Genomic DNA, 27,943 nt, shown 5'->3' with positions numbered 1-27,943 from the left:
TTCTAATCTCTTTTACTTCTTTTGGTTCTTTTATTCTTTTGTCCGATCGCAGCCCTGCCTTCGATCTAGTTCCTTTTCTCTCCAGTTTTGAAGAAGGGTCAAACCCGAAACGTCAACTCAAATTTCTCTCCACGGATGTTGCCTGACTTGCTGAGTTTTTCCAGCATTTTCTGTTGTTATTTCGGATTTCCAACATCTGCAGTATTTTGCTATCGCACTGGAGAGAACTCCCCTGCTCTTTTTCGAAATAGTGCCATGGGATCTTTTACGTCCACCTGAGAGGGCAGACGGGCCCTCGGTTTTAACATCTCATCTGAAAGACGCGCCCCCGACAGCGCGGCACCCCCTCAGCGCTGCACTGGAGCGTCAGCCTAGATTATTGTGCTCCGGTCTTGAACCCACAACCTTCTGGACTCAGAAGCGAGAGAGTACTACCCACTGAGCCACAGCTGAAAGCGAGGATGCATCTTGACCAGACAGTGCACCCAGTCGAATGGCTCGGGGGGGGGGGTGAGGTGAGGCGACCAATGCTGGGTGATGTAAACCTTACAGCTGGGGGCCATGAGAATGCATCGGGCCGGCAGAGTAAGAGCGGTGTAAATACAATGCCTTACTGTCAATGTCTTCTATCAGGCTGGCCGTGCCGGGCATGTAGTTCATCTTGGTCCAACTCAACCATTGGGTCGAAGCCGGGAAGTGGCGTCAGCGCCGGGGGCCCGTCACTTCTGGCAAGACGGAGGCGGATCCTTCGACCGATTATTCCTCGCGCCCGTCTATATTTAGTTTCTTGGTCGCAGTTGCGTTTGTTGTTGTGGAAAATTGAAGTCTCATTTTTTAAATATTTTTTTAAAACTGATCCTTGCCGGGAGGCGGGCCTCTGGTGTGCAGTAAGATGGCGGCGGCTCGGGTGAGGCGGCGATGGCGGTTTTTATTGTCTTCTCGTTACCGCCGGAAAGTGGCTGCGTTGTGCGGTTGGGAGGAGGGTGGTGGTGGAAAGAATGGCACTTTTAATCAGAACCGGGGACACGCTAGCGTTTAAAATAAATATTCCCGCGGCTGTTTAGGCTCTGGGACAGTTTTTACCTGTCAGAATTAAACTCCACTCCAGAAGGACATTGCTGTCCAACCCATGCTGCAGCTTTCAGTTAACCTTTCATTGGTTTTTAAAGAAATGATCTTACGGTGTTGTCAACATATGTCGGGGGTGACTGGTTTATGATTAGCGAGACATATTCCCCCCCCCCCCCCCCCAAAACTTCTCCAGTCAGGTGTAGCGGTGGCTCCGTTTTTCACCGAGGAGCATAAGGATAGGTCACAGTATTTTAAATCAGAATGGCAGGTCTGTTAAGTAATCGTCTCTGCAACAGAGTTGTTGGAAGGTCAAGGTTGTTCCTTCCAAACGCTTTTGCGGGTTAAATGATTTCAGAGCGGTGGGGTTTTAAATCAGTTTAACGCGTTGAAATTCATCTGCTTGGGAACCAGGTTAACAATCGTCCGATTAAGATGCGACTCAGCGTTCTTTCTTTCAGTTGGAGTGATTTATTTGTCTCTTCTGCTTGTATTTGCAGCTTTACCGAGCATGTTTAAACACCAGGGGAGTTTCTGCAGCTCTCCGAGCGCACTGCGTTCAGAAAAATGCAGCGAACTGTCGGATTTCAAGCTCTTTCACAAATCATAAACTCAGCTTTAGCACAAGTAAGTGCGGTGGGAAATTGCGTTTTACAAGTAAGAATTTTCAAAGAGCTTGCCATGTCCAGGCATGATGCAGCCACAAACACCAAAGATCCAGATCCACCCTACTGCACTTAACTAGAAGAAACAAGTCAAGAGAAAAAACTGGCCAATTTAGGAAAAACTCTGGGAAATTCTTCTCTGACCCTATAAGGCAATCAAGCTGCAGGAGACCATGGTAACTCAAGTCTTTCTATTGTCAGCTACCCCACAGTTTATTTTTTATAATTTGAAAAGACCTTTTAACATCTAATCTAGCTCTTTGCCCATGTATTTTATACATATGCCCTAATTTCTTTGGTCCCTATCCATTTTCAAATAACCTATTCAACTGGTCAGAATCTATTTCCTTCATCATTTTAAAACCTCAATCATATCTCAGAAAAGCCTGCTCTTTAATAAAATAGTAATCGTTCTTGAGCCTTCATAACTAAGTACCCTAAATCTGGGTATCATTTTGGTTGCCCTCCTCTCTACCTTCTCCAGCATCTCAATCTCCTGATGTATGTGGGAATCAAAACTGAACACAATACTTCCAAGTGCAGATGTATATAGCTTAACTATAGTATCCTTAGATTTATATTGTACTGTCCTAGCAATACAAACTCTATTTGCCTTCTAAGTGGCCTTACGTGTACTTTGCAATTTATCAACTATGACTGCAGATCCCTCTTCTGTTCTGAAATCTAAATGTGAAAACAAATCTTGCTTTAGTTTTACAGTCGTCTTTTTTTACTGACTTTAAAATTTTCACTAGCTAGCAACCAGGGCTCTTGAGTGTGCTTTTAAGAACATGTGCTCAGCTGCGCATTTTTTCAATTTGTACAGACAGGGCAGCACAACTTAGACCAGCTTGCTTACACTATTCTCACCAGTGTGAAGTATAACTGCAGCACCAGTGAACAACTTACTATGATGCACCTTTAGGTTTTCTTTTAATCCTTTTGCCATTCTGCCATAAAGGGAATTTTCACTATTGAAATATTGTTTCTGATTTGTCACTAGAGACTCTTATTGATCTAATTAAATGGTATTACTAATGGGATTCCAATCTAATTGCAAAATGGCCACTTCCTGAATGAACAGGATCTAGTTTGTGGGTATAGCATAATATTTAAAATGTGCAAAACATATTTTATGCTCCATATGTTTCGGATTTTACTACCATTCCATTAAAAAAAAATTCCAGTACAATTTGTAAAATATTAATTATATTTTGTTAAGGCTATCTGTTTAGAGTGCTTACCCTCTGATCTTATGGTTAGTATTTTTTTCTAACAATCTTATTTTAATATTGCTACTGAGAATGTAACTTGGAGTTTCTATGTATCCAGTTAAAAATATCCATTGTGTAGATTGAAGAAAAATGAATATTCATTAAAATGTTTTTTGCGTGTGGTTGTGGGACTAGTACAAAAGGAGCGTAGACTCTAATGGATAATAATTGGCATTTGTACTTTTCCTTTCAGCTTATTCAAACTTTGCTTCTGCTGTTACCCAACCTGCTCCATTTTTCAAGGGCACTGCTGTGGTCAATGGTGAGTTCAAAGAGATCAGCTTGGATGACTACAAGGGAAAATATCTGGTCATTTTCTTCTACCCTCTGGATTTGTAAGTAATCTTGGCGTGTGCATTTTGCTTAAGGCTTGGATGTAAGAGGAAAAAATTCATAACTTTTTTTCTTTGCCAAATTTCACACAAATTACTTCTTAATATCCAGTGCCCTGTGCAGCTTTCAAAATTCCCCTTTTGATAACTGTTGCAAGAACATACTCTAATACTGAATTTTAATGTATACAAACGGTATTTTGTTGCAAGTATTTTCTGAGAAAAGTAAAAAAAAAAATTCAGTTTAGAAATTATCCTGTGCTGCTCAGAGTTAAGCAGAAGGAGAAGGCCCTGCACATCTTAAGTCCTGTTATCAGCTTTGAAAATATTAACCAAGTGATGGGTGGAGTACATCTTGTAGGGAACAAATGCTTCTGTTGTGCTCCCGTATCTTGATTATTACTCTATCCTGTGGGTTAGGTTCCATCGACTGTATTAACTTGTATATAGATTTTTTTGTGCTATTGCTGTTATTTTCTTCTTCTGCTTTTTACTTCTGTTTCTCTCACTTTCTGCTCTGACCTTTAACTTTGCTTTCTCTCATACTGAATCCCCACCCTGTGGACAATAATACATAGCTCCTTTTGTAGGCACTACAAATGTGCTTTAAAATAATATTTCAGATTCCCTTGCTTATATCTGTAGTCTTGTGGGGATTAGAACATAAGAAATAGGAGCAGGAGTAGGCCTTTCAATAAGATCATGGCTGATCTTCGACCTTAACTCCACTTTCTTGCACTATCCCCATACCCCTTGATTCGCTGAATATCCAAAAATCTATCGATCCCTGTCTTGAATATACTCAACGACTGAGCCTCCACAGCCCTCTGGGGTAGAAGTTTCCAAAGATTCACCACACTCTTGAGTGAAGAAATGTTGCCTCATCTCAGTCCTAAATGTCCGACCCTTTATTCTGAGATTGTGGCCCCCTGGTTCTAGATTCCCCAGCCAGGGGAAACATCCTCCTTTGCATCTACCCTGTCAAGCCCTGTAAGAATTTTGCATGTATCAATGAGATCACCTCATTCTTCTAAACTCTAGAGAATATAGGCCTTGACTACTCAATCTCTCCTCATAGGACAGTACCCCATCCCAGGAATCAGTCTGGTGAACCTTTGTTGCACTCCCTCTATGGCAAGTATATCCTTCCTTAGGTAAGGAGACCAAAACTCTACACAGTACTCCAGGTGTGATCTCACCAAGGCCCTATATAATTGCAGTAAGACGTCTTTACTCTTATACTCAAATCCTCTTGTAATAAAGGCCAACATACCATTTGCTTTCCTAATTGCTTGCTGTACCTGCATGTTAACTTTCAGTGATTTGTGTACAAGGACATCCAGGTCCCTCTGAACACCAACATTTCCCAATCTCACCATTTAAACAATACTCTGTTTTTCTATTTTTCCTACCAAAGTAGATAACTTCACATTTCTCCACATTATATTCCATTTGCCATGTTCTTGCCCACTCACTTAGCCTGTCTATAGCCCTGTGAAGCCTCTTTGCATCCTCCTCACAACTTACATTCCCACCTAGCTTTGTATCATCAGCAAACTTGGATATATTACATTTGGTCCCCTCATCCATATCATTGATATAGATTGAGAATAGCTGAGGCCCAAGCACTGATCCTTGCGGTACTCCGCTAGTTATAGCCTGCCAACCCAAAAATGACCTGTTTATTCCTACTCTCTGTTTTCTATCTGTTAACCAATCCTCAGTCCATGCTAGTATATTACCCCCAATCCCATGAGCCCCAATTTTGTTTAATAACCTCTTGTGTGGCATCTTATTGAATGCCTTCTGAAAATCCAAATACACCACGTCCACGGGTTCCTCCTTATCTATACTGCTAGTTAGAACCTCAAAAAACTCTTAACAGATTCGACGGGCATGATTTCCCTTTCATAAATCCATGTTGACTCTGCCCAATCCTATTATTTTCCAAGTGCCCTGTTACCACCTCCTTAATAATAGGTTCTAGCATTTTCCCTACTACTGATGTCAAGCTAACTGGTCTGTAGTTCCCTGTTTTCTCTCTTCCCTCCTTTCTTAAATAGTGGGGTTACATTTGCTGCCTTCCAAACCGCAGGAACCGTTCTAGAATCTGTGGAATTTTGGAAGATGACAACCAATGACAACCACTATCTCTATAGCCAACTCTTTTAAAACCATAGGAAGTAGGCCATCAGATCCAGGGGTTTTATCAGCTTTCAGTCCCATTAATTTCTCCAGTACTATGTTTTTACTAATACTAATTTCTTTCAATTCCTCATTCTTGCTAGACCCTTGGTTCTCCACTATTTCCAGGAGGCTTTTTGCGTCGTCTAGACACAAAGTATTTGTTTAATTTCTTTGCCATTTCCTTATTCCTCATTATAATTTCTCCTGTGTCAGCCTGTAAGAGACCCACGTTTACTTTTGCTAATCTTTTCCTTTTTACATACCTATAGAAGCTTTTACAGTCTGTTTTTATTTCTCTCGCTAGTTTACTCTCATTCTATTTTCCCTTTCTGTAACAATTTCTTGTCCTCTGCTGAATTCTAAAATCCTCCCAATCCTCAGGCTTACTACTTTTTTTGGCAACATTATAAGCCTCTTCCTTTAATCTAATACTATCTTTAATTTCTCTTATTAGCTACGGTTGGACCATTTTTCCCGTGGTGTTTTTATTCTTTTAGGGAATGTATATTTGTTGCGAATTATGAACAATTTCTTTAAATGTTTGCCATTGCTTTTCTACTGTCATATCTTTTAATCTAGTTTCCCAACCTACCTTAGCCAACCGCGCCTCATACCTACGTAGTTTGCTTTGTTCAGGTTTAGGACCCTAGTTTCGGACTTTACTAAATCACTGTCAAACTCAACAAAAAATTCTATCATATTATGATCACTGCTCCCCAGAGGCTCCTTTACTACAAGGTTATTAATTAACCCTGTCTCACTGCACAGTACTAGATCTAAAATAGCAAATGCTTCGTGCAATCATATATAGTACCTTTAGCTTCAACTTTTTTGTATTTTTCCCTGATGTCACTTTAGGCACTAATGCCGTATTACCTTTGTAATCTTTCTGTCCCTTCCTGACCCACTCTGCTTATCTTTACCCAGATCACTACTCTGCTCTACAGCCTTGACACTGCTTTTGAATTTACCCTTTCCTGAATCCTCTCACCAGCCCCCCCCCCCCCCAACCCTTCATTAGTTTAAAGCCCTATCTACTGCCCTAGTTAGTCGATTTGCCAGGACACTGGCCCCAACCCCGGTTTAAGTGGAGGCCATTCTCACGGAACAGCTCCCTCTTTCTCCAGTACTGGTGCCAGTGCCCCATGAATTGAAACCCCTGCCTCCCCCACCACACTTTGAGCCACTCATTTAACCTTCTAATCTGTTTGTCCCTACGCCAATTTGCGCGTGGCTCAGGTAGAAACACAGATAGAAACATAGAAAAACAGGAGTAGGCCATTCGGCCCTTCGAGCCTGCTCCACCATTCAATATGATCATGGCTGATCCTCTATCTTAATACCATATTCCTGCTCTCTCCCCATACCGCGTGTTGCCTTTTGTGTCTAGAACTCTATGGCCTAGAAATTAGGTTTGCCTCCGCCAGGGCTTTTGCGCCCGAAATTTTGCGCCCGCGATAATTGCCGCTGCGCCCGCCAAAAATTCAGCTGCCCCGCGCCCAGACGGCTGCGGGCGCTAATGGAGGGTTTCAGCGCCTCGCTATGGGCGCTGAATGCAAGTTTGCGGCGCTAATCCCCCGCTGCGGCACCCGATGCGGTGCGGCAGGCTGGGGTACTGCAGGCCTCCTCCTTCTGTTAAGGAGGAGCTGCCTGCAGCCGACCGCTGACTGGTCGATTCGCCCGACAAATGTGCCCGGCACCTCGGAGAAGTGCCGGGCTCGCGGGCCACACACATCAGTGCCGCGGGGGGGTGGTGGAGGAGTCCGGGGAGGGAGGTGCGGGCAGGCGGCCGCCGGGAAAGCGGCCGGCCGCCGCTCCACCTTAATGCGCCGGCGCTACGTGCTGCAACATCCCGTTGAACAATCGTTGGTTGCGGCTGCCATGGGCGAGGCGGCCGCAACTGAATTTGGGCGTCCGGCCGCGTTACCACGGCAACCGGGACGCTGCGCACACCGATGACATCATCGGTGCCGGCGCAGCGCTACCGGCTGACGCCGATGGTGGGGCCCAACGCAATTTCGATCGCGGCTATAATTCCGGCGCAAGGCCCTCTAACGCCTCTAATTGGGCGCTAACCCCACCGAATTTCTAGGCCTATATCTATCTCCTTAAATATATTCAGTGACTTGGCCTCCACAGCCTTCCGTGGTAGAGAATTCCACAGGTTCACCACCCTCTGAGTGAAGAAATTTCTCCTCATCTCAGTCTTAAATATCCTACCCTGTATCCTGAGACTGTGACCCCTCGTTCTAGACCTCCCAGCCAGGGGGAACATCCTCCCTGCATCTAGTCTGCCTAGCCCTGTCAGAATTTTATACATTTCAATGAGATCCCCTCTCATTCTTCTAAACTCTAGTCGAACCATTCTCTCCACATACGACAGTCCTGCCATCCCAGGAATCAGTCTGGTGAACCTTTGCTGCACTCCCTCTATGGCAAGTATATCATTTCTTAGGTAAGGAGACCAAAACTGCACACAGTACTCCAGGTGTGGTCTCACCAAGGCCCTGTACAACTGTAGTAAGACATCCTTGCTCCTGTACTGAAATCCTCTTGCAATAAAGGCCAACATATCATTTGCCTTCCTAACTGCTTGCTGCACCTGCATGTTTGCTTTCAGTGACTGGTGTACAAGGACACCCAGGTCCCTTTGTACATCAGCATTTCCCAATCTATCACCATTTAAATAATACTCTGCCTTTCTGTTTTTCCTACTGAAGTGGATAACTTCACATTTATCCACGTTATACTGCATCTGTCATGTATTTGCCCACTCACTCAACTTGTCTAAATCGTCTTGAAGCCTCTGCATCCTCCTCACAACTCACAATCCCACCTAGTTTTGTGTTGTCAGCAAACTTGGAAATATTACATTTGGTTCCCTCATCCAAATCATCATTGATATATATTGTGAATAGCTGGGGCCCAAGCACTGATCCCTGCGGTACCCCACTAGTCACCACCTGCCACCCCAAAAAAGACCCATTTATTCCTACTCTCTGTTTCCTGTCTGTTAACCAATTTTCAATCCATGCCAGTATATTACCCCCAATCCCATGTGCTTTAACTTTGCACACTAACCTCTTATGTGGGACTTTATCAAAGGCCTTCTGAAAATCCAAATACACCACATCCACTGGTTCTCCCTTATCTATTCTACCAGTTACATCCTCAAAAAACTCCAGTAGGTTTGTCAAACACGATTTCCCTTTCATAAATCCATGTTGACTTGGTCTAATCCCGTTGATATTTTCTAAGTGTCCTGTTATCACATCCTTTATAATAGACTCTAGCATTTTCCCTACTACTGATGTTAGTCTGTAGTTCCCGGTTTTATCTCTCCCTTTTTTAAATAGTGGGGTTACATTTGCCACCCTCCAATCTGCCGGAACTGTTCCTTAATCTATAGAATTTTGGAAGATGACAACCAATGCATCCACTATTTCCATGGCTACTTGTTTTAGTACTCTGGGATGCAGATTATCAGGTCCTGGGGATTTATCAGCTTTCAGTCCCATTAATTTCTCCAGCACTTTTTTTTTTACTAATACTAATTTCCTTTAATTCCTCCAGAGATTATTACCTGTGAGGTTCTGCGTTTTGATTTCGACCCTAGCTCCTCAAACTCTCAGCAGAACCTCATTCCTAGTTCTACCTATGTCATTGTCATTGGTTCCTACATGGACCATGACATCTGGATCCTCCCCCTCCAAGTTCTTCTCCAGCCGCGAAGAGACATCCTTTACCCTGGCACCAGGCAGGCAACACAACCTTTGGAACTCCCGGTCGCAGCTGCAGAAAACCGTATCTATCCCCCTGACTATACTGTCTCCTACCACTACCACATTCCTTTTCACTCCCCCTACACTCCTGCGCCATGGTCAGGTTGCACATCCATCCTGCAGTCCTTGTTATCATCCCCACAGGTAACAAGTATCCCATACTTGTTGGTCAGAGTCAAGATTGAAGCACTGTTGTTTTGGTTTCTGGTGTGTACCACGGCTGTGCTTTATACAGTGTAGCAACTGAAAAATAAAGGATTTTATATTTGTGAAAAATTAAAATATTTAAACACAATGGGCCTGAATTTGCGGTTGAAGGCTTCCCGCGGGTGGATGCCTCTGAACTGCAGAAAACTACGCACCTACCTGATGGTCCTGGATCCATGGAGACTCGCGCTCCTGGGCCGCTATACGTACGCCTGCGTAAAGGCCCGCGTATCCCAGGGGCGCATGTGGTTCACGAGTGTCCCTGGGATCACGTGGGCCGGCCCAACCAATCAGAAAGGCGATTCCCATTATACTTATGGGGGGTTCCATTTATGTACGGAATCCCCATAAGCTTAATAAGAATCACCCAACAACACATTTTAACAGCACTGAAATAAAAAAAATCATTACATGTTTAAAATTAATTAAAATACAATGGAATTAAACATTTAAAACAAAAAATTGATTAAAAAAAAAAGTAAACATTTTCAAGGGGTCAAAAATAAAAAAATTATTTTCACATTTATTTTCACCCTTACGCTGGTAAAAGAAAGCCCTGTACCTGCTTTTACCAGGTGTACGAGCTTCAATGGCATTCGCTGAGCAAGAGTTGGGCAACTCTCTGCCAGCAAATGCCCATTTTCCGAGGATGCGGAAGCACGCATGTAAACCTGGAACTTGCGAGGCACTTGCAGCGTATGTGGTCACAGGCCCCGGAAAATCCAGGCCAATATTTCAGATATTGAGAGTTTCTGGCTTATTACACACTCAGGAATTTGCTCCTAGCTTCAACTCCGTATCTGTTTTGCAACATTTGGGATTACTAAATTAAAAATAATCAGATAGCTACATCAGGCAGCTTCTGGAATGCTGGTCATGTTACAGCGCTTTCTGATCTTTTGCTTTTTTCTGAATTATTATTCACACTTGAACCATCACACAGACTTTTCTCCCATCAAACGCTGGGATACTTTTGAAGATGAACCTGCTGAGAACTCTACATGTGTGCTTTCAAACAGCTTTTAGATTGGTGAACCCAGTTTACTAAATAACTCCCTTTCAACCGCCTCTGGAGTCAAGATTTGAACAGCGTTACTTTGTTCTGGGGTAAAGCAACAACTCCAAAATGTGAGAGTCGTTCTATTAATATTGGTGCATTAATGTTTCTAAAGGGTACAAATGAAATGCTATACTAAATGTGCTTGACACTTTAAGGTTAATGGACGCAAACGAGTGATTTTAAATCCCTAAAATTGAACATGAAAATGCTGGAAGGTGCCCACCTGCTAGTTTCTAAAGATCATTTGGGGACTTGTTTAAAATATCTGGGTAGTTTTCAGTCCCTCTCCCCATTTTCCCCTCACGATTCCCCTCTTTCCTTCTCTCCCAATACTATATTTTGTTACATGCATAAAGATGTGGACAAAGATCTCTGTTTTTAAAGTCCGTTTTATATACCGTTTTAAAATGAGGGACCTAGCCTGTTGATTTTATCTTCTACGCTGCAGCAAACAGGTTTGTGTGTATATATTTGTGTTTCAACCATTTTAAATATTTGCTAGAACGCAAGCCGCTGATGGATTATCTTTTAATCAGGTTTTATCTTTTTGCAGTTCTGGTTATTATTAGTTTAAAAACAGGTTGTGTGATCTTATGAATCAGTTTTTTTAATAAAAAGTTTATTCCTTTTCCAGTACCTTTGTTTGTCCGACTGAGATCATTGCATTTAGTGACAAAGCAAATGAGTTCCATGATGTAAACTGTGAAGTAATTGGCGTTTCTGTAGACTCTCATTTCTCCCACCTTGCCTGGATCAACACTCCAAAAAAGGTATGGAAACCAGCATGAAGCTTTTTTTTAAAAAAACCTTTTCTATTTGCCTTTTAGGAACTTTGGAATTTCAGTATTATTAAAATTGAGTATTTGAAGAAGGTAACTGCCAACCAATTATTGCTGTTTTAAACCTTCAGAATACAAAATTTGTTTTTCAGTGTTGAAAATTAAGGAGTGTTTTATCAAACCATAATGACAAAACAAGAATATTTTAGATTGTGACTAAAAGAAGTTAAGATCCATAGAACATGACTTTGTGCATGAGTAACCATTTTTGGAGGGGAGATTTTGCATATCTATTCTTTGATTGTTGAAAGTGGGTACAGAAATAATCAGAAGTTCTCAAAATATTATTTCTACTTTGTAGAAGGTTTTTAAAAATTACATTTCAACCTCTGGGAATCCTTTTTCTTTTATCTGTAAAATCTTTTAATTGATTTCTGTCTTTGGGTAATTTTCCTGTGTTCATTCTTTCGTTCCAGAGTGGGGGTCTCGGGCACATGAATATACCACTGTTGTCTGATTTAACAAAGCAGATCTCCCGGGATTACGGAGTGCTACTGGAAAACCCTGGTATTGCTCTGAGGTAAGAGGTGCTGTGTTATAAGGAAGGGGTGGCTCATGCAGCGCAGCAGGTTAGGCAGAACTGAAATAGAGCTCCAACTTCAGTCTTGTCCTCCTCAGTGGGAGTGTAATTATGTTACACTACATAAGAACATAAGAAGTAGGAGCAGGAGTAGGCCATACGGCCCCTCGGGCCTGCTCCGCCATTCAATAGGATCATGGCTGATCCGAATCTAGACTCGCGTCCACTTCCCTGCCCTCTCCCCGTAACCCCTAATTCCCTTATCTGCTAGGAAACTGTCTTATCTCCATTTTAAATTTATTTAATGTTGCAGCTTCCGCAGCTCTCTGGGGTAGCAAATTCCATAGATTTACTACCCTCTGAGTGAAGAAGTTTCTCCTCATCTCCGTTTTGAAAGGGCAGCCCCTTATTCTTAGATTATGCCCCCTAGTTTTAGTCTCACCCATCAGTGGAAACATCCTCACCGCATCCACCCGATCAAGCCCCCTCACAATCTTATATGTTTCGATAAGATTGCCTCTCATTCTTCTGAACTCCAATGAGTAGAGTCCCAACTTACTCAACCTTTCCTCATACGTCAACCCCCTCATCTCCGGAATCAACCGAGTGAACCTTCTCTGAACCGCCTCGAGAGCAAGTATATCTTTTCTTAAATATGGAAACCAAAACTGCACGCAGTATTCCAGGTGTGGCCTCACCAATACCCTGTATAACTGCAGCATGACTTCCTTGTTTTTAATACTCCATCCCCCTCGCAATAAAAGCCAAGATTCCATTGGCCTTCCTGATCACCTGCTGCACCTGCATACTAACTTTTTGTGTTTCATGCACCAGGACCCCCAGATCCCTTTGTACTGTAGCACTTTGCAGTTTCTCTCCATTTAGATAATAACTTGCTCTTTGATTTTTTTCTGCCAAAGTGCATAACCTCACACTTTCCAACATTATATTGCATCTGCCAAATCTCTGCCCACTCACTTAGCCTGTCTATGTCCTTTTGCAGGTTTTTTACGTCCTCCTCACTCACTGCTTTCCCTCCCATCTTTGTATCGTCGGCAAACTTGGATATGTTGCACTCGGTCCCTTCCTCCAAATCGTTAATATAGATTGTAAAGAGTTGGGGTCCCAGCACTGACCCCTGCGGAACACCACTAGTTACTGATTGCCAGCCCGAGAATGAACCATTTATCCCAACTCTTTGTTTTCTGTTGGATAGCCAATCTTCCACCCATGCCAGTATATTACCCCCAATCCCGTGATTTCTTATCTTGATCGGTAATCTTTTGTGTGGAACCTTGTCAAATGCCTTTTGGAAGTCCAAATACACCACATCCACTGGTTCCCCTTTATCCACCCTGTTTGTTACATCCTCAAAGAATTCGAGCAAATTTGTCAAACATGACTTCCCCTTCATAAAAACACTAATTAGATCCAGGTTAGGATCGAGGGCACGTTTATACATTGTGAAATGTGTAGACAAGGACACTGGATTACAGTTTTTAATGGTGACGTGGATGCAATTGTGGAATGCATTTCCCAAAACACCAATAAAAATCCTGTAGTTCCATAAAATAAAAATGGAATTTGACTTCTTTTGTCAGCATATCCCCAGTGGCCATAATGATAAATAAATTGAATTGCAGAATACCATCACCGCCCCCCCCTCCACCCCGCCTCACCAAGTGCCATGTGATAAAAATGAAATTTGATTTATTCAGTCACCTTAAATCAGTTACCCTGCATATGGATTAAAAAGTAATGACATCCTTCAATGCTGTATTCTCAAGCGATCAGATAGGATGCTTGGATACTAATTTTAAAAAGTATACTGTCTTCTGGGCTGGAAAGAAACTTGCAGTGGGAGGGGGAGGATCCAGTTGTCGTGGTCCATGTTGGTACAAACGACGTAGATAGGACAAGGAAGACGGTTCTGTTAAAGGAGTATGAGCAGCTAGGGGTCAAATTAAAAAACAGAACCTCAAGGGTAATAATCTCTGGGTTATTACCTGAGCCACGAGCGAATTTGGCTAGGATAAATAAAATTAAAGAGTTAAATGCGTGGCTCAAAGACTGGTGTGGGAGAAATGGGTTTTGCTTCTTGGGACACTGGCACCAGTACTGGGACAGGAGGGAGCTGTTCTGTTGGGACGGACTCCACTTGGCCAGTGCTGGGACTAGAGTCCTGGCGAATCATATAACTAGGGCTGTAGAGAGGGCTTTAAACTAATTAGTGGGGGGGAGGTTTCTAGAGAGCAAATCATAGAAATGACAACAGAGAAGGTCATAGACTTAGGTAGCAGTGGGGGAATTAAAAAACAGAATGTGTCAGGAAGGGACAGAAGGTATGGAGTAAAAAGTAAAGTACTAAAAAGGGAAAAAACAGGAACTAAGTGTTACAAAACATATTTGAAAGTTCTTTATCTGAATGCACGTAGCATTCGTAACAAAATGAATGAGTTAACGGCACAAATAATGACATATGGGTATGATCTTGTGGCCATTACAGAAACATGGCTGCAGGGTGACCATGACTGGGAATTAAACATACCAGGTTATTTAACAATCAGGAAGGACAGGCAGGAAGGGAGAGGAGGTGGGGTGGCTATGTTAATAAAGGAAGGAATCACTATAATACAGAGAAATGATATTGGGTCAAAGGAGCAGGATAGTGAAACAGTTTGGGTGGAGGTAAGGAATAATAAGGGGAAAAAAACACTAGTGGGTGTAGTCTATAGGCCTCCGAACAGTTGCAACTCTGTTGGACGGAGTATTAATCAGGAAATAGTTGAGGCTTGTAATAAGGGAACAGCTATAATTATGGGGGATTTTAATTATCATATTAACTGGACAAATCAAATTGGGCAGAGCAGCCTTGAGGAAGAGTTCATTGAGTGTATTAGGGATGGGTTTCTTGAGCAGTATGTAACTGAACCGACCAGGGGGCAAGCAACCTTAGATTTGGTCCTGTGTAATGAGACAGGATTAATTTAAAATGTCCTAGTAAAGGATCCCCTTGGAATGAGTGACCATAACATGGTTGAGTTCCATATTCAATTAGAGGGTGAGAAGGTTGGATCTCAAACAAGCGTGCTGAGCTTGAATAAAGGAGACTATGAAGGTATGAGAGCGGAATTAATTAGAGTGGACTGGGAAAATAGATTAAAGGGTAAGACGGTACATGACCAGTGGTGTACATTTAAGGAGTTATTTTACAACTTCCAAGAAAAATATATTCCACTGAGGAAAAAAGGGTGTAAAAGAAAAGATAGCCATCCGTGGCTAAGTAAAGTAATTAAGGATAGTATCCGACTAAAAACAAGGGCATATAAGGTAGCCAAATCTAGTGGGAGGATGGAAGATTGGGAAGTCTTTAAAAGACAGCAAAAAATAACAAAAAGATTGATTAAGAAAGGGAAGATAGATTATGAAAGTAAATTAGCAAAAAATATAAAAACAGACAGTAAAAGTTTCTATAGTTATATAAAAAGAAAAAGGGTGGCTAAAGTAAATGTTGGTCCCTTAGAGGATGAGACCGGGAAATTAATGGTGGGAAACATGGAGATGGCAAAAACACTGAACAATTATTTTGTATCAGTCTTTACAGTAGAGGACACTAAGAATATCCCAACACTGGACAAACAGGGGGCTCTAGGGGGGGAGGAACTAAATACAATTAAAATCACTAAGGAAGTGGTACTTGGTAAAATAATGGGACTCAAGGCGGATAAATCCCCTGGACCTGATGGCTTGCATCCCAGGGTCTTGAGGGAAGTAGCGGTAGGGATTGTGGATGCATTGGTAATAATTTTCCAAAACTCACTGGACTCAGCAAAGGTCCTGGCAGATTGGAAAACTGCTAATGTAACACCATTATTTAAAAAGGGTAGTAGGCAGAAGGCTGGAAACTATAGACCTGTTAGCCTAACATCTGTGGTTGGTAAAATGTTAGAGTCCATTATTAAGGAGACAGTAACGGGACATTTGGATAAACATAATTTAATAGGGCAAACTCAGCATGGTTTCATGAAGGGGAAGTCATGTTTAACAAATTTGCTTGAGTTTTTTGAGGAAGTAACATACAGGGTGGATAAAGGGGAACCAGTGGACGTAGTGTATTTAGACTTCCAAAAGGCATTTGACAAGGTGCCACACAAAAGATTATTGCTCAAGATAAAAAATCACGGGATTGGGGGTAATATTCTGGCATGGGTGGAGGATTGGCTCTCTAACAGAAAGCAGAGAGTTGGGATAAATGGTTCGTTCTCAGATTGGCAACCAGTAACTAGTGGTGTTCCGCAGGGGTCAGTGCTGGGTCCCCAACTCTTTACAATCTACATTAACGATTTGGAGGAGGGGACCGAGTGTAACATATCAAAGTTTGCAGATGATACAAAGATGGGACGGAAAGTAGTGAGTGAGGAGGACATAAAAAACCTGCAAAGGGACATAGACAGGCTAAGTAAGTGGGCAGAGATTTGGCAGATGGAATACAATACTGGAAAGTGTGAGGTTATGCACTTTGGCAGGAAAAATCATAGAGCAAGTTATTATCTTAATGGCAAGAAACTGGAAAGTACTGTAGTACAAAGGGATCTGGGGGTCCTGGTGCACGAAACTCAAAAAGTTAGTATGCAGGTGCAGCAAGTGATCAAGAAGGCCAATGGAATGTTGGCTTTTATTGCTAGGGGGTTGGAATATAAAAACAGGGAGGTATTGCTGCAGTTGTACAAGGTATTGGTGAGGCCGCACCTGGAATACTGCATACAGTTTTGGTGTCCATACTTAAGAAAAGACATACTTGCTCTCGAGTCAGTACAAAGAAGGTTCACTCGGTTAATCCCGGGGATGAGGGGGTGGTCATATGAGGAGAGGCTGAGTAGATTGGGACTCTACTCATTGGAGTTCAGAAGAATGAGAGGCGATCTTATTGAAACATATAAGATTGTGAAGGGGCTTGATCGGGTGGATGCGGTGAGGATGTTCCCAATGATGGGTGAAACTAGAACTAGGGGGCATAATCTTAAAATAAGGGGCTGCTCATTCAAAACTGAGATGAGGAGAAACTTCTTCACTCAGAGGGTGGTAGGTTTGTGGAATTTGCTGCCCCAGAAAGCTGTGGAAGCTACATCATTAAATAAATTTAAAACAGAAATAGATAGTTTCCTAGAAGTAAAGGGAATAAAGGGTTACGGGGAGCGGGCAGGAAATTGGACATGAGTCTGGGTTCGGAATGGTCATGGCCCTGTGGGTAGTGGAGCGGGCCCAGGGGCCGTGTAGCCTTGTTCTGCTCCTACTGTGTTCTAATTCTGTTAGATTTCAGGAGATGGTTTTATTCCTGTTCCTGGCTGGGGTGGAGATCGCCTTTACAGAAGGTAAGTACTGTAGAAAATATAGGGACAGAGTGATCTCCTGGAAGAATTTCGATCGCCTAGATGGGTCGGAGAGGAATTTCCCAGATTTTTTTCTCCCAAATTGGCCATTGGGTCTTTATCTGGTTTTTCGCCTCTCCCGGGAGATCACATGGGTTCGGGTGGATGCAGAGTGATAGAAGATTTGAGGTTAGGATCAGATCAGCCATGATCTTATTGAATGGTGGAGCAGGCTCGAGGGGCCGATTGGCCTACTCCTGCTCCTATTTCTTATGTTCTTATGTTCTTATGTCTTATGCTTTTTACAAATTTAAGTAGTACTTTGGGGTTGCTTAGCTCAATGTTATTCCAATCATCCAGTTTGCATTCTGTGAATTTGGGCAGTATCCTCTGTTACAAATACAGGAAACTCTCTTTTAACCGGCACCTCAATATCCGGAAATCTCTCTTAACCGGCAAAACTCAGGAGTAGGTTCAGGTAAGTTTTACTGTATATTAGTGGCCGTATAACCGGGGTTCCTGGATCTGTGGCCGTGTAACCGGGGTTCCTGCACCTGTGGCCATGCAACAGGGACTCCTGGATCTGCGGCCGTGTAACCGGGACTCCTGCACAAGTGCCATGTAACCGGGGCTCCTGCTCCTGTGGCCATGTACGGGGCTCTCGTACCTTAGTAAATATACCTCTCTGTAATCCGGACTTTTTGATCAACCGGCACCACGTCGGTGCCGGATAAATAAGAGTTTCCTGTATCTAGCTTTTGCTTTCTTCATTGCAGTACTGAGGGAGTGCTGCATTGTTGGAGGTACTGTCTTTTGGATGATATGTTAGGTCTGCCAGTTCAGATGGACATAAAAGATCATATGGCTTTCTTCCCTCAACCAACATCATCAGAAACAGATCACCTAATCACTTACTCATTTGCTATTTGTAGTGCCTTCCGAATAACGATGATTACACTTCAAAAGTAATCCGTTGGCTGCAAGGGCATTGGGATTTTCTGAGGATGTAAAAGACACTATATAAATCAAAGTGTTTTCTTTTGTTCATTCTTTCTCCCACCTACTATGTGTAAATTAGAGTTTGGCAGATTTAGAATTTGTAAATTTATTTGCTTGCAGGGTTCTAGAGCCAAAATGTAATTATTTGCTAGGTCTGAGACAGAAGCATTTGACTCCAGCTGGTGTGCAGTCTTTTCTCCCACCTCCGCGCCACTCTCTGTAAATTGTTACAACAAATGCTAGCGACAAACTGCATTAGAAATTTGAGAAAATTGGTAAAAACTTTTAATTGACACTTATTTCTGGGCTGCCAAAAATTTACACCATTTTCTGTTCGTGTTTTGCTCCTACCTGGAATTCAAAGGTGCAATTCTCACTTTTGCACATTATGGTTTTGCTCCCTTGAGGTAGGTGAAATATCCAGCCTCTTTTACCCTAAAACTGCTTCAACGACTGAGCCTTCACATCCCTTTGGCGTAGAAAATTCCAAAGATTCACAACCCTCTGAGTGAAGAAATTCCTCCTCATCTCAGTCTTAAAGGGCCGACCCCTTATCCTGAGACTATGCCCTTTAGTTCTAGACTCTCCAGCTAGGGGAAACAATCTCTCCACATCTACCCGGTCAATTCCCCTCAGAATCTTATATGTTTCAATAAGATCAACTCTCATTCTTCTAAACGCCAGAGAGTATAGGCTCAATCTTTCCTCTTAGGACAATCCTCTCATCCCAGGAATCAATCTAGTGAACCTTTGTTGCACCGCCTCTAAGGCAAGTATGCCCTTCCTTAAATAAGGAGACCAAAACTGTGCCCAGTACTCCAGGTGTGGTCTCGCCAGAGCCCTGTACAATTGTAGCAAGACTTCCTTACTCTTATACTCCAACCCTCTAGCAATAAAGGCCAACATGCCATTTGCCTTCCTAATTGCTGGCTGTACTTGCATGCTAACGCTCTGTGTTTCTTGTACTGGGACACCTAAATCTCTCTGAACACCAACATTTAATAGTTTCTCACCATTGCTATTCTTCCTACCAAAGTGAATAACCTCACATTTCCCCACATTATACTCCATCTGCCACCTTATTGCCCACTCACTAAATCTTTCTATATCACTTTGCAGGCACTTTGGGGGAGAAATTGAGTATAGCCCCATTTGGGGCGCCAGCCTTGCCAGGGCACTAAAAGTAGCGCCCCGGAAACATTCGCGCCCCCGCATCGGAAATTGAGTTGTTGCGCCCCAAAGGGAAGCACGGCGCTACTGGAGGCGCCCCGCATCCCTCTTGGGGCGCTGCGAGTGAATATCGTGGCGCAACGTGCCACACGCTGCGGCACGTCGCGCTGCGGTATTGCAGGCCTTCCTCCCCTTCTTGAAGGGGAGGGGCCTTGTGCAATGCGATGTGGGGCCCAGCTGGGCCCCCGAGGATCGGGAGTGCAGGCAAAAGAGCCCGGCACCGAAGAGAAGTGCCGGGCTCTTGGAGCGCAGCCGGCACTCCGTTGTGGGGGGGGGGGGGTTCAGGAGGCCGGGGACGGGAGCGCAGGCAGGTGCTGGCGGGCGGCCAACAACAAAAATGGCCGCCCCGCACCTCGTCTAATTTGTGCCTCCCCGGCCGCAGGTAGGCCCCCCTGAACCCGTCGGACATAGCGTCCGGCGGTAAATCGGGCGCTGCCAAATATCGCGGCCGGGGCATCAGCGGGGCGCTGCGCACAGCGATGACTGCAGCGGCGCAGCACTAACGGTTAGCGCCACCACTAACATCCCGCGGAATTTAGCGGGAGGCGTGGGCAGTGCCGCGCCCGGGCGCCAGTTGGTTTGTGACCCACTTAGCGCCCTCTTAAGGTGCTAACGGGTGGCGCAACCTACTGAATTTCTCCCCCTTTGTGCCCTCACATCTTACTTTTCCACCTAGCTTTGTATCATCAGCAAACTTGGATACATTGCACTTGGTCCCTTCTTCGAAGTCATTAATATAGATTGTAAATAGCTGAGGCCCAAGCACTGATCCTTGGGGCACCCCACTAGTTACAGCCTGTCAATCTGAAAATGACCCATCTATCCCTACTCTCTGTTTTCGATCCCTACTCTCTGTTTTCTATTTTAATTTAGTTTACCTTGGTATTAATGCCTGGTGTCTATTTTCAGTGGAGCAGTGGTGAAGAAACACCTTGCATTTATATAGTGCCTTTCACGTTCACCGACCATGCAGCACTCAGTCACTACTGCTCTTAAGGGCTGGATTTTGCCAGCCCTCAGGGTAGGTTTGGAGGCAGGTCTGCTGTCAAAATAGCAAACCCGCTGTCAACCTGTTTCCACGCGAGCCTCCCAGGTGTCGGGCCTGTTTGCGCAGAACTGACCCGACACCAAGCGGTGGGGGAGACAATTTATATCATTAAATGGCTTGTTAACTGCCAATTTAATGCTATTTTGAGCCTACCTTGCAATTTTACGTGCTCCCCCATGGGTTACCCACTGCTCGGGGAACACGCCAGCTCACCCTGTCGTGAGTTGAGTCTGCTTTAATTTATCGGATAAACTGACGGCTGCAGAAGTGGTATAAAGGATGCCATGTTGCAGCTGTTCAGTTTCAGAGCTCAGAAACTGTTGGTTACTGCGTTTGTAAGACATATAGAGATTTCTTTAACTTGCAAGTGTTTAGAGCCAACTGTATGTCCAGTGCCACCTCATTGGAACAACCCCTCTCACCATTGACAGATCGCTTCTGACATCTCACCTGCAGCTGCCATCTATTCCAGCAACATCGGTGCCCTTGACAAAATCACACCGTGGTCATCTGAATCCTTCCACGATCAGCCCCAACACCAACATCACCAGGCACACCAACATCACCAACCTTCTCTGCCATCACCTGATGCTGCACAGTACACCGGGCTTCAACCCCTGACAACATAGCTGCCCGGGAGGCCAGCGATGGCATCACCATGGCCAGATTTACTTCAGTTGACGCTGTACACCTTGGCTGCCACATGATGCGCCAGGTTGACACCATCCCGCACCAGCACCGTAAAGCATCCCTATAATGTTCAAGCCATTCCTTTCACACTCATCACTATAATGGGTGGGGAGAGTTATGTCTCAACATTCACTGGAACTCAGTAAGACACTTCTCAAGGTGTGCACAGATCTGTCCAATAAAATGTAGTGTTGAAAATATAGATTGCCCTCCATGACAACACATTAACAGAAACTTCACATGAACATTGGCTAAACCTCTCAAGTGCCTACCCTTGTGTGTTGTTAGTTGGTATGCTTGCAGTAGGAGAGGGTGAGTGTGAGGGGTGGCTAGTGAGATGGGGAAGTGATAATGTCAATAGAGAGGGATGGGTGGAGGTGCAGGATAAGTTGGTGTGAGTAAAGATGTGCAGGAGTAGGGTAGGGAAGGCAGAGTGATGGGGATGTGATGAGTGGCACAGCAGGATGAGGTTGAGTGTGGCATTGCAGTAACATTTCGTGATCTACTGAGATCATTGAAAGGTTGGCGCCACTGCAACCAGGAACTCCTGACCACATCCCTGCTTGTGCCCTCCTCTGCAATTTGCAACCAGGCTGTGTTGATCTCCTGGGGAGGTCTCTTCCACCCATGGGAAGGGAAGAGGACCTCCCTGTGTGCTGTGACTCCCTCCATAAGCATATGGAGGGAGTCATGGGAGAGCCTGGGTGCAGTGCTTGTCAGTGTTTGCAGCACCTCAATGCTGTAGAACACTGACAGAACAAATGTCAAAATAAAGTTGGCCATGGTCCCTTTAAGGAAACCGGCTGATAATGTGTCATCAAATGACTTCACCAGACCCGCTTCCTCTAATTGGCCAGCAAACATGCTGGGTAGGCTTAGCAAGCCCAATCTAGGGAAATTCATTTCAGAGGCTGGGATGGAGACAACAACGGGGTCGGGACCTTCCACCGACATCGCCTGCCGCGATCCATCAAGGTTTGTAAAACTGTGGCCAGTGTTTCACTGAGATTGGCTGAACAGACTCACTTATTGCAACAGTACAACAGAGATGGGAAATAGAGGGTCAATTCGCCAAAGAAAAAGGCTGTGGAGGATGAGACAAGTTTTCCTAGCAAGAGTGGTCTTCAGGTGCAGATGTCATTATACAAAGTTTTAGGGCAGAGAGGGTAAATTGAGAGATACACCTCGGTTCCAGAAATAAGGATGGATGCAGCCAAGTCTCAGATGTGCTACATCTGAAGCCATTTAGACTCCAGAGTTTTTGAAGGCTTAGAACAGCTCCTGAATTATGATGGGTTTTGATAGACCAGATAGGGGGAAACAGTTTCCACGGCAGGAGGGTCAGCAACCAGAGGACACAGATTTAAGATAATTGGCAAAAGAACCAGAGGGGAGATGAGAGTTTGTTTATGTAGTGAGTTGTTGTGATCTAGAATGCACTGCATGAAAGGGTGGTGGAATTAGATTCAATAGTACCTTTCGAAATGGAATTGAATATATACTTGAAAAGGAAAAACTTGCAAGGCTATGGTTAAAGAGCAGCGGAGTGGGACTAATTGGATAGCTCTTTCAAAGAGCTGGCACAGGCACGATGGGCTGAATGTCCTCCTTCTGTGCTCTACGATTCTATGAATTAATGGCTGTGGGTCCTGAGAGTAAAGGCTGCAGAAGCAGAAAAACGAGCACCTCTTTCTGTTGACCTCAAAAGGGGACCAGTGGCAAATAAGGACATTAAAAAAAGTGAAACTCACAGGCCATAGGTTTCCCCTTGACCACAAGGTCTCCTAGTGCCTGATTAGAAATACTGATGTGCTTTTAAAGTCAGCCTGGCGTCTGTATTTACCATTCACAATGTAAATGGGGTGATTTCTACACATTTATTAAAAGCTTATTACTGAAGTAACCAATGGTTATTGTCATCGGTTCCTCTCCGTGTTGCCATATCCTGTGTGTCTGCGGTATATATGTGACGCAAATACATAATTAAGACTGTTTATCAAGCTCTTTATCCTTCATGCAAAGAGGGAACGTGGAATGCTTCCGTGTGTCAACATTTAAGCTGGCCAGTTGCAGAGTAAAGCTGCTTCTGCTTTAAGGCTCAACCAGTAACCTTAAACATCTTCAACTGCACGACTGTAACTTTCCATTTCTTATATCAGTCATTCTGTGACCTAAAGTTGCCAGCTTTTTCTCCATTTGTACTAAATTACAGGCAGTTTTCTTCTCGAATAAGACCACCCACTCATTTCACTTCCGACACGTAAAGCAGATGTAGAAGAAGATTTCATTTAATCAGTTTGAGCAAGGCTTGAACTCCAGATTCGGAAATGAAACAACCATGTGCCAACACTGTGCACCACCTTCTTACTCCTCCGTTTTGAACATTCATGCCTTTCCCCCACTACTGGAAACTTTTCAGGCATATTTTTAACTGTTGTGTTTTTTTGTTTCAGTTTAAATACACTTGACTGTAACTGTTTCAGCTCTTCGCATCATAAAGTGAAATATGATTGATTAATGCTTACAGTGTAATTTACAAAATTGTATTGTCTAATTTTCTCACTTTAAAATGTCTAATTTTACTAGAGGCCTTTTCATCATTGATAGTAACGGAGTTATCAAGCACATGGGCATCAATGATCTGCCAGTAGGTCGCAGTGTTTCAGAGACTCTGCGCTTGGTTAAGGCCTTCCAGTTTGTGGAAACACATGGAGAGGTTTGCCCAGCCAATTGGACCCCTGACTCTCCAACGGTATGTAAAATTGCAGTTACTCCATTTAGCAACTTGATGATTTAGTGTTGCATGTTTTTTTTTAATTGTGGAAACTAAACCACACCAATTCTGTTGTAAAGTAATTCAAACATAAAATACATTTTGCATCAGTTACAGAATCTATACTTTCCTGTTGTCACTTCAAATGTCTGCATATATTTCAAGCCTTTTAAATTCATACTAACAGATTTCCTGTCATAAGTGAGTAGGAAGATGTGGTGTCTTTTAACATGAGCCCGCTAAGCTCTGACATCAACTGTCCTTCCTGCCTCCAGCAGAACCAAAGATGCGCTCCCTCTACAATCCGGTTGTCTCCCTCTCTTCACACAGCATCCCACTCCCCAGTAAATATGGCTTATCTCTCGATCTCTATTTATCCATTTCCCCCTCAACAGCTTCTCTCCATAACCCACTATAAATGCTCTTTCTTGTCTCCCACTCAAAAGAGAGGGGAACTCTTTCTTTAACTCTCCTCCAGCCCAATTTTTGTATATTTGCATCCACTCAAGTAAGACCCCAAGAGACTCTCTCCCACCTCTTCCTTTTTTTCCTCCATTGCCCCACAACAGTATTTTGTTAATCCTATGCTGAAATAAATAATCAGGAGTTTACTCATCACCGACTGCTGTGCATATTACTCTTCCTTGCCCTCTATTCCTTAACTTTCCTTTTCCTCTCTCTACTGTTTTTCTCTAATTCCTTTTCACTTCCCTCTTTTTTTTCCCCCTCTTCTGTTTGTTCCTGCAACACGTCACGTCTTCCCCCATGTCCTGCAGCAGTTACACTTGCATTGGGAGACTTCAGGGGGAAGAGTTCTAGACGATGGAAAAAGCATTGACAAATTTTGAATGTGTGGATCATGGCAAAAGCAGACCGAATAGTCTTTTTTGGGCATGCTACTTTAAATTAAAGTCTGAATGCAGATGAACAATTCCCCCATACACGGCTCCTGATCATCTTTGGGAGTGGCCGAGGAGTGAACACATGGTTTCGGGAAGCTGCTTTGCTTAAAAATAAAACATGGTGCCTGCTGGGAATTGGGCTGGGAGCGGACACCATTTAATACAAATGTCTTTTGTTTGTTGGGGAGGGTGTATCCGAAATCTAAAATGATCAGTTGTGTGTTGACGTGTGTGTATTGCTTATAGAAGGGGGGAAGGAAGCAAAACTGTTGGAGCCAAGTTTCTGGATAAATTTGTGATTCTTCCTTTTAATGCTTTTGTTAAATCTAATTTTAGGGACCTAAAGTGGTTTGGGCGAGGAACTGTCAGCTTACGGACATTTTTTAATACAAAGTGATTGGATTAAAATATTGAGAAAAAGATTGAAATTGGGGAAATAGTTTTTATATCATATGGCTTGTGAACGACCAGTTGAAAGCAGAAAAACAAACTTAAAACTACTTACTAGATGAGAAGCAAGAAAGCTGACACTCTTGGTGGTCACGACATAGACGATCATGACAGACACGAGACATTTTCTTACAAAGACTGTATATTTTGTCTCAGTTAGCCTCGATGTTTGAGTGTTGGTGTTATAAAATGACAGGAGACTTCTAAATTTTACTAAGACTGATCATTTGCTGTATGGTGTTTCATCTTAAACAAAGTAGAGTTAGATGAAGTAGGGTGGGAGGAGGAGGCTCAGAATCATAGAATGGTTACAGCACAGAAGGAGGCCATTCGGCCTGTCGCGCCCATGCCGGCTCTCTGCAAGAGCACTTCAGCTAGATCCACTCCCCCGCCCTTTCCCCATAGCCCTGCAATTTTTTTTCCCTCAGGTACTTATCCAACTCCCTTTTGAAAGCCACGATTGAGTCTGCTTCCACCACCCTTTTCAGGCAGTGCATTCCAGATCCTAACCACTCGCTGCGTAAAAAAGTTTTCCCTCATGTCGCCTTTGGTTCTTCTGCCAGTCACCTTGAATCTGTGTCCTCTGGTTTGCGACCCTTCCGCCAATGGAAACCGTTTCTCTCTATCTACCCTGTCTAGACCCCTCATGATTTTGAACACCTCTATCAAATCTCCTCTCAACCTTCTCTACTCTATGGAGAACAACCCCAGTTTCTCTAGTCTGTCCATGTAACTGAAGTCCCTTATCCCTGGAATCATTCTTGTAAATCTTTTCTGCACTCTCTCTAAGGCCTTCACATCCTTCCTAAAGTGTGTTGCCCAGAATTGGACACAATACTCCAGTTGAGGCCGAACCAGTGTTTTATAAAAGTTCATCATGTGGAGCATAAACACCGGCATAGACTGACTGGCCTGTTTCTGTGCTGTAAAGTCGATGTAATTCTATTTATAATGTGCCCTGGCAACACTAATCTGTAGTTCATGACATTTTAAAGCTCAATCTACGAGGTTACACATAAAAACACAGGCAAAAATAACAGTCGGGTCTAGGGGTGCCACTCTAAGCATAATCTCACATTTAGCTGGTGAACAGGTATTTAGAACTTTGATGGAATATAAAGGAATTAAACCTGGGTGCTACTTCCTCAATTTTCACTCACCTGTGAGGAGTTATTTGGCACCTCACCAAGGCATTTTGGCTGACATTAGCAGCTCTGTGTGGAATGGGGCATTGAAGCTATTTTATACATGTCACATGTTGGCACTCTAGTATGCTGCACCACACTGCTGTTAGTTTGACTAATTTACATGTACATTTTCAGTTCCCTCCCCCCACCCCCCCCATATCCCTTTTTTCACTCTTCTGATTTTTGGCTAGAAATGAGATTGCAATTTTAACTCCTAGACTGATGCAGGAGAATATAACAGCTTCTGTATATTATAAACGTCATCATTCACAAAACATATCTAAATCACTTGAACGTTCTGCACTTCTAACTTTCCCGTGCTTGGGCTACACCCTGCAGCATTCCTAGAGTTACTCAATAACACTATTTTATTTGAGAAGCATGTTTTGCCAACAAGTGTAATCATTCTGTTCATGATTTATTTTACAGATCAAGCCTTCCCCTGAAGATTCCAAGGAGTACTTTGCAAAAGTCAATCAGTAACATCTAATTTGCATACCTATAACTTTTGTACCAGTTGAAAGTTTGGACTGTTCAGAATAAGTATTTAGAGGTGGATGTTTTATTTACCAGAGAATAGTGTCGGATGTCAGATTAAAGTTCACAGTAGGCCTGAAATACTAAAGTTGAAATCTTTGTCCAGTGAATTTTGTTTATCATGTGAAGATGAATACTGTACTACTGAATGCTCACTCATTGTTTAAAAAGCTATTTACCCTGAAGAACCAGATCTAGCAAAATATCGTGACCAGCTAAATTTGAGGTAGTAGTTAACCGTGTACTAGTGAATGAATTGCAATTCTGCTGCATTGATTTCTTATAAAAAGAAGTTAAGTTTAAAATTGATTGTTTAAATGATAATGACTTCAGCTACATTTAAATGTATAGTTATCAAGTATATACACATATATGCTTCTAAATAAAGATATGAATGCTTATATTCATTGTCTTCCAATTTCTTCCAAACTGCTACAATGTTGAAGAGTGAGTTACATTTCTGAAAAAATCAAACTGATTGCAAAAAAATGTACTTGGAGCTTGGGTGGTACTGAGGGTTAAAAGACTGTCTTTTTGGGTTGTGTTTGTCATTATTAGCATTGGACCTTCCACAAGATGGCTGCTATGTTTCCACTTCCCACACCAGTTCAGCAGAGGTGCTCTTCTGAGATTAAGGTTTAAGTAATCAGCTGGGATAACAAAGAGCATTCTTCTCAGCATCTTAATTTAGGCAATACCTGAACTGGAAGTGCTCAATGTTGACAGCATGAAGGGGACCAATTTCCCAGTACAGGAAACTTTGCGATATCCGGCACCGACGGGACCGAGCTGCTGCCGATCTATCAAAACTTCCGGATAGACCA

The 27,943-nt window shown here is 43.2% G+C and overlaps 2 protein-coding genes across 5 annotated transcripts in view; one reads left to right on the top strand and one right to left on the bottom strand.

Moving 5' to 3' along the window:
• LOC147113442 (U6 snRNA-associated Sm-like protein LSm1) overlaps positions 1-757 on the bottom strand; it is a 34,176-nt gene extending 33,419 nt beyond the window's left edge. Inside the window, exon 1 of one of the 2 annotated variants that reach the window (XM_085994522.1) lies at positions 615-757. In XM_085994522.1, the coding sequence (XP_085850648.1) occupies positions 615-660 (46 nt within the window). In that variant the 5' untranslated portion in view covers positions 661-757. The remainder of the gene's footprint in view (positions 1-614) is intronic. The other variant, XM_085994523.1, reaches the window with a different exon arrangement.
• LOC147113441 (thioredoxin-dependent peroxide reductase, mitochondrial-like) lies at positions 447-27,520 on the top strand. 3 transcript variants are annotated; one of them, XM_085994519.1, is made up of 7 exons: positions 447-515; positions 1,569-1,695; positions 3,201-3,342; positions 11,210-11,345; positions 11,831-11,934; positions 23,857-24,022; positions 27,012-27,520. In XM_085994519.1, exons 1-7 carry the CDS (start codon positions 462-464, stop codon positions 27,063-27,065), a joined length of 783 nt encoding a protein of 260 aa, XP_085850645.1. In that variant the 5' UTR covers positions 447-461; the 3' UTR covers positions 27,066-27,520. The 3 variants fall into 3 exon arrangements, with proteins under 3 accessions (XP_085850645.1, XP_085850646.1, XP_085850647.1); XM_085994520.1 differs by lacking the exon at positions 447-515 and adding an exon at positions 547-585; XM_085994521.1 differs by lacking the exon at positions 447-515 and adding an exon at positions 771-907.
• Positions 27,521-27,943: the final 423 nt, after the last annotated feature.

This window comes from Somniosus microcephalus, chromosome 8, assembly GCF_052327205.1.
Source record: "Somniosus microcephalus isolate GS21.2 chromosome 8, FLI_Smic_1.0, whole genome shotgun sequence".
In the NCBI taxonomy this organism is placed as follows: Eukaryota; Metazoa; Chordata; class Chondrichthyes; order Squaliformes; family Somniosidae; genus Somniosus; species Somniosus microcephalus.
Note: the sequence above shows the minus strand (reverse complement) of the source record. Positions and strands in the feature narration are given on the sequence as shown.

Excerpts from the sequence above, each read along its gene's own strand:
- LOC147113441 (XM_085994519.1), top strand. The coding sequence starts at position 462 with ATGCATCTTGACCAGACAGTGCACCCAGTCGAATGGCTCGGGGGGGGG. Across the intron at positions 1,696-3,200 it reads TAAACTCAGCTTTAGCACAA|CTTATTCAAACTTTGCTTCT; the intron begins GTAAGTGCGGTG and ends TTTTCCTTTCAG. Across the intron at positions 24,023-27,011 it reads GGACCCCTGACTCTCCAACG|ATCAAGCCTTCCCCTGAAGA; the intron begins GTATGTAAAATT and ends TTTATTTTACAG.